Genomic DNA, 13,988 nt, shown 5'->3' with positions numbered 1-13,988 from the left:
CGCTAAATTGGTACAAGGGTTACATAAAACATGAAAACGCCAAAGACTATATCTATGCGGAAGTTAAATATGTGCATCACTTCAAACGTTACTCGGGTACAAATTCCTACGAGTGAATTGTTCCAGTTCTGTTCAATCTGCGCGAGCTCGACAAATCTATCATCGGTTGCTACGTTACGTAAGTGATTTATTAATTTCTACCCCATCTCGTTCATTGCACGCACTATATATATATATATATATATATATATATATATATATATATTGTCCTAACTATCTTGTTGTGTACGCTATATATTATGCGGAATGAAGAAGCGGGAAATGCGAATAAGGAACATCCATGATGTTGGGTTCATTGACCCACACATCGTTAATTCATATGTGTTAGAACACCACCCCGCCGACGTGGAGGAAGACTGTGGCGGTTTATTAGAAAACAGCAAGAGAAAAGTGATATTCTATTTCCTTACCATTTTGGGTGAGTGTTTACTGTCTTGAGCACATTCTCTTTTGTTTACTCCATGCATGGTATGTGGCTAATCGATGAGTTATGCATGATTGTGCATGTATCGTGTCCGCGAGTTCCATCTGGATTCTTATGGTAATTAAAGTTCAGACCTCCTCGGTTCTCGTCCACGACTCTCTGAATATGGATCCGGCGCTTTGGGGCGACATGAGAAAAATGATGCAAAAGTAATTATTTTCATTCATTTGCGCTCTATATCGATCGGCCTATTTCGTTCATCATTTCCTAATATCAAGTAACTAATTAATAACTCTCTTGTTTATTTAATTTTCTTTGCCTCGTAGGGTTTGGAGACGGTTCGTAGATACCAAGGTCGGTGAATTCAAAAAAGAGCTACATTTTAAAATGGCGAGTCTGACAGTATTGAGAATACTCGACCACCGGGGACCAATCTATGTGGATACTATGTTTGTGAGAGGATCCGGAGATACGCAATGAGCGGGACCAGACGTGTGAGAACAACATCCTGAGGAATAACCTCCGGAAGACAGCTTAGTCCGGAAGCTCGCTTCCGACCACTTCAAGAGGAACTAGGCTGGATGGTTGGCGAGGGAAGTCATCGATCCTAGAGGAGAACACTATTACGATGACGTAGATCTTTATGTGCACCGGAATTTGTAACTAACTTGTTCAAAATTGTATATGGTCATCCGATATTGAATATATATTGTATATGGTCATCCGATATTGAATATATATTGTATATTCCTCTTGAATTCTTTTTGGTTCTAATTTCAAATTTGTTTGAAATTGTACATTCATATGCATGTATGTATACGGTACCGTAGAATATGTGAAACTCCTTCAAAATTAAAACCCAAAAGAAATAAAATAATACAAATTAAAAAGAAACCAGATTTAGGGGAGGGGGGCTAAACCCTAAACCTGCGGAGGCCTTTAGTCGCGGTTGGCCGGAAGAACCGCGACTAAGGTCCTCCGCCCAGCGCTGCCTGCGGCCCACGTGGATGGGCCTTTAGTCGCGGTTCGTAAGGAACCGCGACTAAAGGGGGGGCCTTTAGTCGCGCTACTTTGGTCGCGGTTGGGCCACCGCGACTAATGGCAGTTGCCAACCGCGACCAAAGCCCCTTTTTCCACCAGTGTTTAATCCATCAAGTGCTATTGCATATGCTGCTCTTCTGTACTCCGTAACCAGCGATGACTGACCTGATGCTATTACATTTTATTAATCTAACATGTATAAAATTTTGAACTGAAATTTTCTTCTCTGTGTGGATCTTGCATTCAGCATAGTCATATCATTAGAAACTATTTCTGTTGGTTATTTGTTGATCTGCTAGCTTGTCAGCATAGTTTTATATATAGTCTTGTGATTTTTTTTTTAACCTTTCGGGTACCTCGCCTTAGTCGTGTATGGTCGCTGCAATGGCCTGCACGAACTCAACCTTGATTTCATCAAAGGCCTAGGCCATCCTTCGTTTGCTTGAACTAGCTCACTGATGGTTGATGACTAAGACTATGTGCAATATTTGTTGAGATTGTTAGACTGTGTCTAATAGAGATGTCCCCATTTACAAAGTCAACGCATAAATTGGTAACATGAAGTCATCCTACATGAAGACTGTGTCTAAGATTAATTGCTTTCAGTATCACTTGCAAGTTAATGCTATCAGTTGAGGTACAAGCTGAAGAAGCTCCTAACTTTCAGTAGCTGTCTTGTATAACAGGTTGATGTTGATGAAATCATCCGCCAAGAGCTGGACAAAGGCAATTGTGTTTGATGTCTTTCCCATGACATCAAGCTGAAATTTATGTATTAATTTGGCTTGTGGTGCAAAAATTAAATGTTATAATTGCTTTTGAAATGATTATTGTCAAGACATCCGTATATTTAGTGCAAAGGTTGGATTTTTACTTGAGTGACTCTGTCCATGCATAGATAAAGTTACAATTTTTATTATCAAGCTTAATACACCACAATCCCCTACCATTCCTAAAAATCAAAGTAATTAGAGTGATTGGGGGAAATGTGGGATATACTATAGGAAAACGTGGGGATTGGATGAAAGGAAGGGGTTCACCAAATCCCATCCCATCTCCAACCGTAGGGGTTTGGAAATACTTTAGGAGTAAACAAGGCCTTACAGTCTGATACCTCAACGACGGAGGGGTCCTTTGCGAACGCCACGTTCTGCACCTGCACCATGTCTACGTCGATGCCGGTGTAGAGGATGGCCGGGCGGCCGCCGGAGAGGACGGTGGTGGAGCCCGAGAAACATCCATTGGCGTTGAACGGGAAGGTGCGGCCAAGCCCATTGTAGAGGACAAGGCAGCTCACGAGGTGCCGACTCACCGGAGACGAAGTGGCCCAGAAGATCTTGCTGGTGTCAGTTTTTAACAATTTGAGGATCAATCGGCATACTTTGTAGGGGTGCGCGGGGGGGGGGGGTATGGCCCCAAGCCCCACCAACCAGCCAAACCCCTTCTACAACATGTTACGACATCATAAATCAATAAAGCGTTCTTTCGAGCTGTGCCAAGTATCTAATGTTGGTTTCATAAAAGAATACATATAATGCATTAATAAGTTTCGATATTTATATATTATTAGTTTGTATTTAACGGACGCCAATTTTTGGCACATGGGTACTATGCACCTCATAAATTCAAAATTCGTGGTAATTTTAAAAATTAAAATAATTGAATCCTCTTGAAAGCAAAAGATGATTAAGTATTGTACTCGTGTAAAATTGTTTGGGCTCAAAATAATTTCCATGATATCTAATGAAAATTCATGACGAATATAGCATGAACCGTACATGGACATGGGGCTTGCTCGATCCTGTCTTTATTTTTTCTAGGATACCATGGGAATCCTTTCGAGCCCAAACATTTTTATACGAGTACATAATTTCTTCATCTTGGTTCCCAAAAAAAATCGGTTTTTGTTTGCCTTTTTTTGAATTGCAATTTTTCTAGAATGTCATGGGTGACTGGGTGAGCATGGATGCATTTTCCGTATTTAACAGTATATATCGGCGTGTACGTATCACAATGTTTTTTCAATGACCAATGTTTGGAATTTCCACCCGAAGTCATAACCCAACGAGCAAACATAAATCAACGTGGGATCGCGTATCTGAGCAGCCCGGGCATTCCCTACAAGGCCACTTTATGGTCGGATGCCTGGACGACGGGTGCAAGCGAACCGCCGGCTCTGCCATTCACGGCCGCCGTCGCCAGCTCCCAGGCCTCAAGCTTGGACACCTTTACAGCGCCAGTGCCGTTGTTGAACACGTACAGTCGGCTGCTTCCCGTCGCCGCGTGCTCGGGGTACACGCGGGCCGTCATGCAGGTCCTCCCGCCGTCGCCGAAGCTCTCCACCACCGTGTGATCGATCTGCATTTGTTAGTACACGACGTGTCAGTTATCTCTGCTTATTCGCACAAAACGAGACATGTTTGTGCCACTCACCAGTGTTCTGAGAGATAGGAACCTGTCCTTCTCTACATCGACATCGAGAAATGCTCCGTAGGATGGCTTGTGTGCCCCTGCTTTCGTGGAGGACCTGTGCATTTTCCATGTTTGGAATCAAATGTTCAGACATCGTGATCTTTCCTCTCTAGATTCAGAAAAGCGTGAAGGATACTTACTTTGTGAGGTCGGTGCACATGAGAACCTTGTACTTGCTATCGTGCTTGAACACCCTGAAGAAGACAGCAGTGTGCTCCTTGAGGTCATCACCGGAGGCCAAGACGAGCAGCCCGAACGGGCCGACGCCGCCGTGCACGGACGCGCCCTTGGCCGCGCACAGCCCTTTCGGATCCAGCAGCCACTCGGGGTCCAACGTCTCGGCGTCCTCCAGGTTCGGGACCTCGAACACGACCTCCACGTCCGCCTGCGAGCTCACGATGCCGGCGATCTCCTTCCTGCCGCCGGCCTCCACGTCCGTCGCCCACTGCAGGCCGACCCGCTTCCTCCGCAGCGTCTCGATCTCCTCCACGGGCCACTGCACCAGCCGCTTCCCGTCGGCGTCCAGCCACATCGCCCTCGGGAACGCCTGGATGCCGGCCCAGCCCCTGGCGACGCCGCCGCCGTCGGTCTCGTCCACCCACGCCCACAGCACGCGCCGCTTGTTGCGCGCGTCGTAGAAGGACTTGGACGCGTACAGGTGGCCGTGGTCGAGCCGGCGCCAGTTCTCGGGGTCGTCGCCGCGCTCGGGCTCCGCCGGCACGAACGTGTCCGCCGCGTCGTCGTAAAACCCAACCATGTAGTGGTCCTCCTTGGCGAAGTCCGTGAGCTTGAGCACATGCCTCACCCCGGCGCCGCTCGGTGCCGATGTCTCGAGCCCCTCCGTCGCGCCGGGCCCCGCCGCCACCGGGAACAGGTCCGGGCACTCCAGCACGGGCACGTCCCGCGAGCTGGCGTGCATCGGCGCGGCGTTGCGCTCCCAGCGGAGGAAGTCCGCGCTCCGGTACACCAGCAGGGAACCCACGCCGTTGACCTCGGCGACGACGCCGACCCGCCACAGGCCGTCGCGGCCGCGCCACGCCTCCGTCGGATCACGGAAGTTGTTGCCCGTCACGTCGGCGGGGTACGGGATCACCGGGTTGCAGCTGGGCTTCTCCCACTCGCGGAGGAGCGGGTCGGAGGGGTCCTTGGCGAACGCCACGTTCTGCACCTGCACCTTGTCGGCGTCGATGCCGGTGTAGAGGATTGCCGGGCGGCCACCGGGGAGGATGGTGGCGGAGCCCGACCAGCAGCCATTGGCGTCGAATGGGTCGGTGGGGTCGAGCGCATTGTCGAGCGCGGCCCAGTTCACGAGATCGCCGGAGACGGAGTGGCCCCATGATAACTTGCCGACATCCCAGGTCGGGCCGTGGGGATTGTACTGGTAGAAGAAGTGGTACAAGCCGTTGTGGTACATTGGCCCTGCCACCGTAACGGAAAACAACTGTCAGTCTCACTCTCAGTAGCTATGTCAGTCTGCCATTGATCTTTCAGTAACCAAGATTGAGCATGACTAAAACAACATCTGATAAACAGATTATATGTTCCTTATTTTAGTCCAAACTCATGATGCTCAACACAACTGAATGGTCCGTTTATTTTATATCTAAAGTCGAAGAACTGGCCTTAAGACAAATTAGTTGAAAAAAGTGACGGAGAAGGAAGAGAAAACACGCGTACCATTGGGATCTGTTGTGTTTCCGTCCATCCATCATGCGTTCGTTCAAATCAAGGGATGCAAACGAGGATCACAAAATGGTTAAAATTACTTACGAAATCAAGTGAATGGACCAAACGATAAGTCGCAAGGAGGACATACCATTCTGCCAATGCTTCGCCGGTTGGAAGTGGTAGGCGGTCCGGCCATTGCCCGGGTGCTCGATTCCATTCATGGTGCAAATCGGAATCGGAGAGGAAGACCAAGAGGGGGCAAAGGTACTGATGGATGGGCTGGCCGATATGCAAATTGCAGAAGGCATTCGATCAGGGCGCAGTTATAGCCGCCCAGATCGCAAAGTTTAATGCAAGTCAATGAGACTGGACAATAATCTAGTTCCTCAATCTGGTTAATAATGGCAGAAGATATCAAACAAATTACTTTGCCGTCCTAGTCTCAAAAAGTTTAATTCAAGTTAATAGGACCTGCGTCCAGTGGAAAGTCTTTCAAGCTTTTTTTTTTTTATTTCTGCCTGACGATGCTTACCACCAGCTGACAAGGACAAAGTGCTAATCAGATGAGATGCTTAACTGAGAAGTAGCTTACATCGATGTAACAGATCAACCACCAACCATCCTCTCTGTTCCACGAAACTTCGCAATCAGAAGAATTCTCACCAGCTATTTTGTATATAATCTCTTACACGTTCGTTAGAATTAAATATATATACCAGAGAATCAACAAACATCATCGAAATACAAACATCACGACTCCACGTCAAGACAACGCGGTTTCAGGCTTTCGATGTACAGTTGTTTCTGGGAGTAGCAATTTATTGTAGAGATTTTCTAGTGCCATCTTGTTCTTACATTTCTCTGAACCCAGAGTGCTCGACTATTTTCTAACTTCAATAACTTAAAAGTAACATCAGGAGATCAAACACTTCATGGTTTCGCCAACATTAACTCTTCGGTTCACTGCACAGTGCTCCTCCAATTTTCACCCAAATAATGTCCGGCTCCGGTTTCGTTCAAGCCGAGCCTCCCTCTGTCAACAATGAAATAAAGTAACGTCAACTTTTTTTGGATAGATGTTAGTTCTGAACTCAAAAGAAGGAAATAAAAGGCAGCAGCGATCTAACATGTAGAGAACTGCTCGGTATTATTTATATACGAGCAAAAACTACTGTTTACAACAATTTTTTGGATAGATGTTAGTTCTGAACAATAGATCAGGTAACCTGAAATCTATTTGGTCTTTGAATAAAAGGTATATCATTTAGATAAAGGTGGAGACAAAGCTCAAGACTCGGCTTGGTGTCGGCTCAGAGGTCAGACAAGTCTTCTTGGTAAAGCTCACAAGCCAGCTCAAAGGCTTGGTGAAAAAATAAACAGCATGACCTTTGCTAAAAATGCTACAATTTACAATTATAATCAATAATTGGCAACTATATAAAAGCATGAATAGATCCATAACATAGTCTAACAAGTCCCCAAAATAAAACTATTAGACAATTTTACCTGCACATATTGTAGAAGTGTTTTCAAGACAAGTTTGCACATGATTTTGAATTAACCAGCCTACAGATTTCTTAAGATCTGAGTATAAAGTTTAACTTGACCTATGTCCAAGAGAACAGTTACTTTATGAAACTGAACTGGCCATGAATGAGCTGGCCACGAATAACAGTGAAAGCTATCATTTTATTTAAATTAAATTGTTTGCCGTGTTAGGTTGGCACAGTTAGTGTCCAATGCTTCTGCTTCAATAGTGGATGGCAAGTCCTAAAAGTCTAACCATTCACAACTATAATAAACAATTGATAATTATATATAACATGGTATAGGCATGAACTGATCCATAACACAGGCCCATGCCCATCTTCCCAAACATGCATGAGAAGTACAGTAGTTTTTTGCCTACCCATAAATTCAGATATGTGTGCAGCAAAAAGAGATGCATGATTACATGATACTGTAACGAATTATGTATAACAGTTCAGATTTGAATATTTCATACATTAGCACGCCTAGTTGGCTGTACCAGGCGGACTTAGCACGGAAATTAATATTAGCTTGGCTGTATCAAGGATGGAAACATGTAGAGGCCGTCAGGTCATGAATCTCAATCGGACTGAACCTAATGCTGCATATAGGACTTGAACTATGGAAGCAACCAAGCAAAAAAAAAACTCATTTTTACATGGGTAAGATACTGGTGCCTAGCAGAGCTGACACGCCATGGGTGTGAACTTCTCGACAGATGTTCTTGTGCACATCCTCCGTGGGGATTGGGGAAGATCCGAAGAGGAGCAGGCGAGCATCCTGCTCCCTGCTGCACAGTCAGTGCACGGGCGGCGGATGGTTAGCAGCACGAGACTAATAGTAGCCACGCGCATCTCAAGAACCAGGAGCAGCGGGAGCTTTGGCTGGGTGGGGGCGGGACTGCAGGCGTCGGGGTAGTGGCGGTGGCCGGTGTCGGTGGCGGCGGCTGGCGGTGGAAGGCACTAACCAAGCGAGGAGTCAGGACGGAAGGGGATCGATATGGAAACACAGAAGAGGATTGATACCGAATTGGGGCTAGCTGTTGTGTTAGTTGGGCTGGGCCCTGGCGGCCGTCTCTCGAGCCGTCCAAGCCGAGCCCTGGGCCTACTGAGCCGAGTCACGAGCCTAATTTATAGGAAGTCAGTGCTAAGCCAAGCCAGGCTCAGCTCGAGTTTTGACGATGCTAATTTCCAAGCATGTAGATTCGCTAAGAGACTCAGAAATTTCCACCCCTAAACGCAGATTTGCTAAGTACTGAGAAATTTCCATGCAAACCTTATTGAAATGCCAATATTACTTTAATACATTCTATTACTTGGCTCTTATTTATATCCCGAACTTTCCAGGTTGAGATCTTATCAGACATGCTAAAGATGTACAAAAGGGATGCAAAGGATAACTCGGAAGCACCATGGAAGGTTCAAATGACAAGGTAGAAGATTAATAATACAAGTTAAGGATCATAGGAACATAGGAACATATTCAGAAAAACAAAGTGAAGAATTTAGACTTCAGAGCAGACCATGGTAATACATATTGAAGGACAATAAACCTTTTACTTATGTGGACCAAAAGTTAGTTCTCAAGGAGCAAGAAGTAATGGTAAAATCAGATGGACAGTATACCTCACCTCATTAACTTAAGTGGTGTGACCAAAAGTTAGTTCTCAAGGAGCAAGAAGTAATGCTAAAATCAGATGGACAGTATACCTCACCTCATTAACTTAAGTGGTGTGACCAAAAGTTAGTTCTCAAGGAGCAAGAAGTAATGCTAAAATCAGATGGACAGTATACCTCACCTCATTTACTTATGTGGTGTGACCAAAAGTTAGTTCTCAAGGAGCAAGAAGTAATGCTAAAATCAGATGGACAGTATACCCCACCTCATTTATCGTGTCCTATTTTTATATAATGAAGAATTTCGGCTGGCCACATCAAGGTGTGAGAAAAATCAAAAGAGCATCGACAGTGGAAAGACTGGCCACATCAGCAAAAGGTGGTACTAGCAGGCCTGGCCAGATATCATACAGCACACCGTTATAAAATTTCAACAGAACACTCAAAAGTAGCTACTCGGTTCACCCTGGAGGCTTGTTTCTGTAATCCAAAAGATATCATCTGATGTGCACATGACTGAAACCATAGTGGTAAAGAGCAATTTACTGACAATGTGAGATAAGCAGATTCCAAATGCCAGGCTTCTGAAGGACCATATACCAATTCACTGACCAAGAAGGGAATACAAACAAAAGCAGGAAGCACTTTCAAGTTTCCATATGTTTTGTATGTGTATGCTCACTCATAGTTATGAACTCAGTAGAGTGTTGGCTTTCCATGTCACGATGCCCTTTCAGTATGTGAATGTTAACATTACTGCTTATGCACTTGTTAGTTGCTATAAGGCTGTAACTCATAAATGACTTGAAGATGATTTCTCCACTATTATGGAGCACGACAAGTCTTTGTTCATGTTGTATCAGAAGTGCTTAGAGCAGTTGGGCAAACAAAATTTGACAAGGAGGTGCACTAATCTTTGTTTTAAAAGAGAACTTCAAGTAATTAGAAGATATGTTTCGACTTCAGGTTGGGACTTGCTGTCCAAACTAACCTATATGACCTCTCTGAACAAACATCAGCAAGTGCACCAAGAAACTTGAAGGTAGCTACCGTTCACCCTGGAGGCTTGTTTCTGTAATCCGGACGGCTCATCTGATGTGCACATAACTGAACTATAGTGACAAACGAAAACAGGTTACTGACAGTGGAATGTGAGCACATTCCCAAGGCCAGACTTCTCAAGGATGTTGTATTGCAGCTCATAGACCGAGAAAGGAAGTACTAAAAGAAGGACATACTTTCTTTCAAGTTTCAATACATTATACATGTCTGTGTGTATGTCCACGCACACAGTTATGAACTCAGTAGAATGAAGTTGGCATTCCATATCACAATGCCTGTCTGTATGTGGATGTTCAAGTTGCTGCTTATGCACTTATTACTTACTCTAAACCATGTTTGAACAATGCCCTTTTATAGTGTTTACATAATCGATGATTTATGTGCGAGAAGTCTCATCCATGCTTGTACCAAAAGTGCTTAGAGCAGTTGGGCGAACAAAAAGTTGACAAGGAGGTGCAGTAATTTTTGCTTTAAAGGGCAACTTCAAGGAATTAAAGTCCACTACAGACAAGTTTTAAGTTCAAATTTGACACTTGCTGTCCCAGATAAGCTATAGGTCCACTCGAATGTAGCTACTGGGTTCACCCTGGAGTCTTGTTTCTGTAATCGAGAAGTAGATCATCTGATGTGCACATAACTGAACTATGGTGACAACTAACGCTAGACTTCTAAACGATAATGTATACCAGCTCACTGACCAGGAAAGGAATCACTGAAAGCAGGAAGTATTTTCGTTCAAGTCAATATATGCCTTGAATGTGCATGTCCACACTTTAGTTATGAACTCAGCAGAGTGTAGTTTGCAATTCCTTATCACTGATTTCTGTATGTGGATGCTAACGTTACTTCTTATGCACTTGTTGCTCACTCTAAATCATGTTAGAACAATCTCTTTTAGTGTTCACATAATCACTGATTTCTGCACGAGAAGTCTCGTTCATGTTGTACCAGAAGTGATGAGAGCAGTTGGGCAAACAAAAACGTAACTAGGAGGTGCGTTAGTTTCTGTTATAATAGGCAAGTTCAGGGAAGCAAAGTCCAGCAAAAGACAAGTTTCAACTTCAAGTTTGGCACTTGCTGCCCGGGATAAGCTATAGGTCCTCTTGAACAGAAAATTCTAGAGGGGGGAAAAGGAAACCTCTTTCTTCTTGCACTCCTTGTAATCGTCGAACTGCTGCTGGCACTTGCTCTTGTCTTGGCTGGTCTCCAAACCTGGAAATACATGAGAACTTAATCAGGGATCCACCATACGCGCATGGAATCAGGAGTATTAGGGCGAGCGAGGATGGACGCGTACACTTGAGGGAGGCGGTGTACTGGGGGAAGCAGGAGGAGTCGGCGATCCGGGCCGCGCTGGGGTACGGCGGGGTCGACGTCGCCTGAACGGAGGCGCGGTGGGTGGGGGACGCCGCTGCCGCATGAGCCGCCGCCATGTTTGCCGTCTTCTTCTCCTTCCTTCCTCCTCCCGAGTCCTGTCGTGGGCTTTTCCCCTTCCTTTCTTTCGTGCACGGCCGCAGACAGAGTAATGGGCTTTGATCTGTTTGTGTTGAATGTTGGAACGGGCTTCATCTGGAAGAATGGGCCCAAACTTTACACTGCATGAACTCGAAAAAAAGGTGGCAACTGTTTTTGCTAGTTTTTTTTTTAAAAAAAGGGGTTTTGCTAAACAGATCTGTGACATGATTTCTTCAAGCGTGACATGACGATGCTGTTGTCTGAATTATTTACTGTCATTCTGGATTCATGCTCTCCTGGAGAAAAAAAAACAACTTGTGATGACTTTAATAGCAAGAAGTTTCTGTATCGATCTGAGGTTGGGTGGTTAGGAAAGTGGTTATATCCCCAGCCCACCAGAGTTCAAACCCCAGATTTGATATATATGTGTCTTATAAAGGTGGAATATGCATTCAGTGGGAGGCGACGTTTCCATCGCTAGCGAGGCACATGTTAAGATCGTGTGATTGCTAGCCAAGTGTCATTTGTAGATTATTAAAAGTGGGATTCACTAAACTTAACAACTCTCGATAGAAACTGCAATAGCGAACCTATGGACATTTCTTTTACTATTAGCATGTTACCAATTTATGGTTGGTCCAAAACAAAATTTGCAGGACCAAGAACATTCCTGAACCTGGTTTCCGATTTGTCCTTGGATGCTGGACTTCTTGAGAAATGATGTGGGATCAGATCTTCAGATGAACTATACCAAAAATAATCCTAGCTATGAAACACGACTATAGATGAACATAATCTAGACCTTACAAACTTGATTCCTTTGTTCCATGTGCATCCAAGGAATGCATTATGTGCATATGAGATTGCATATGGTAGTAACAAACACAATCAATAACATGGCACCAATTCTTAAACTTGCAATAAACTTAGGGACCGAGAGAAGACTTAAGAGAGATTATTAGTCTAGGCGTGTTCTCCGTGTTCTCCAAATACGAGAGCATGTTGTTAGTTTATTGTTATATCCTTTTATTGGTTGAATTTTCAGGCATAATTCTAAACGGAAGAAACAACAATATAGTCTGAAGTATCAAAGTTGTCCTGTGATGTGTTAACAATGGTGAGATATACGAGGGTGCTTCTAGTTCTAGTCATATGACCAGTATAACAATTCGGTCTTTGTGAAATAAATGTTGGTTCAATGATAGCATGCTAATTAAATGTCCATATGGTTGTTTATGCAGGTGGCCATCGTCGATTTTAACAAAATTAACCTAAATCTGGAAAGATCACACAAAATAACTTGGTTTCGAAAAGATTTCACAAAATAACCTTTTGCTCGGCTCCGCACAAGATGGAGCCATGCTCAGTAGCACGGCTCCGTCCCATGTGGAGCCAAGATGAGAAGCATGGCGCCGTTGCATGTGGAGCGAAACTCAATAGCACGGCTCCGTCCAGGGTGGAGCCAAGCTCATAAGCACAACGCCGTCTCAGGCGGAGCCAAACTCAGTAGCACGACTCCATTTCAGGTGGAGCCAAACTCAGTAGCATGGCTCCGTCCCAGGTGGAGCCATGGTCCTTAGCCGTTTTCTAACAACAATTGAGAGTGGTTCATGCATCTACTGAGGACTAAGTTTATTGAGCTCAATAGCGAGGTTTGCATCATCTCGAACCACCAACAAGGATACTCAAGACAGTTATTTTCTATTTCGTGCTTGTTTATGTGTGCAAAATTGTCACCGGTGGGCGCTTAAACCCCTACTGCGACAGAAAGTCACCCTACAATCTAACCTTGTCAGAAAAGACTTTGAGTCACTGATGCGCGCGAAACTCGTCAGAAGTAAGGCGCTCTACAATCTAATCCTTGCTATATTAGTCTACTTCTCTTTGCAATGTGCTTCCTTAATAGTTTGAGTTCATGGATGTGATCTAGTACCAACGAGCATCAGGTTGTAGTCACAACCTCGAACCGAAAGACGTCCAGACTCTCTAGAAAATCAGAACGAACTAACGGAGACGCTTATTAACCAACCAACAGTATAATAACTCGGCGAGTATCTGAAGGCACCACAAAATTGCTTACATGCGCCTAATAAGTACTGCCAGCAGAGCGCCTTACTTCTGACGATTTTCGCGCGCATCAGTGACTCAAAGTCTTTTCTGACAAGGTTAGATTGTAGGGTGACTTTCTGTCGCAATAGGGGTTTAAGCGCCCACCGGTGAAAATTTTGCACACATAAACAAGCACGAAATATAAAATAACTATCTTGAGTATCCCTTGGTGGTGGTCCGAGATGATGCAAACCTCGCTATTGAGCTCAATAAACTTAGTCCTCAGTAGATGCATGAACCACTCTCAATTGTTGTTAGAAAACAGCTAAGGACCATGGCTCCACCTGGGACGGAGCCATGCTACTGAGTTTGGCTCCACCTGAAACGGAGTCGTGCTACTGAGCTTGGCTCCGTCTGAGACGGCGTTGTGCTTATGAGCTTGGCTCCACCCTGGACGGAGCCGTGCTATTGAGTTTGGCTCCACCTGCAACGGCGCCATGCTTCTCATCTTGGCTCCACATGGGACGGAGCCGTGCTACTGAGCATGGATCCATCTTGTGCGGAGCTGAGCAAAAGGTTATTTTGTGAAATCTTTTCGAAACAAAGTTATT

At 44.9% G+C, this 13,988-nt stretch overlaps 2 protein-coding genes across 2 annotated transcripts; both read right to left on the bottom strand.

Moving 5' to 3' along the window:
- Positions 1-3,524: 3,524 nt before the first annotated feature.
- LOC124673794 (beta-fructofuranosidase, insoluble isoenzyme 7-like) lies at positions 3,525-6,039 on the bottom strand. The gene is made up of 5 exons (XM_047209833.1): positions 5,814-6,039; positions 5,675-5,683; positions 4,138-5,416; positions 3,959-4,052; positions 3,525-3,883 (listed from the first exon to the last, which is right to left on the bottom strand). The coding sequence occupies exons 1-5, from the start codon at positions 5,971-5,973 to the stop codon at positions 3,644-3,646; spliced, it is 1,782 nt and encodes a 593-aa protein (XP_047065789.1). The 5' UTR covers positions 5,974-6,039; the 3' UTR covers positions 3,525-3,643.
- A 318-nt stretch (positions 6,040-6,357) lies between these two features.
- On the bottom strand, positions 6,358-13,466 carry LOC124670934. The gene is made up of 4 exons (XM_047207390.1): positions 13,409-13,466; positions 11,171-11,410; positions 11,012-11,085; positions 6,358-6,698 (listed from the first exon to the last, which is right to left on the bottom strand). The coding sequence occupies exons 1-4, from the start codon at positions 13,464-13,466 to the stop codon at positions 6,651-6,653; spliced, it is 420 nt and encodes a 139-aa protein (XP_047063346.1). The 3' UTR covers positions 6,358-6,650.
- Positions 13,467-13,988: the final 522 nt, after the last annotated feature.

Source organism: Lolium rigidum, chromosome 7 (assembly GCF_022539505.1).
Source record: "Lolium rigidum isolate FL_2022 chromosome 7, APGP_CSIRO_Lrig_0.1, whole genome shotgun sequence".
Lineage (NCBI taxonomy): Eukaryota > Viridiplantae > Streptophyta > Magnoliopsida > Poales > Poaceae > Lolium > Lolium rigidum.
Note: the sequence above shows the minus strand (reverse complement) of the source record. Positions and strands in the feature narration are given on the sequence as shown.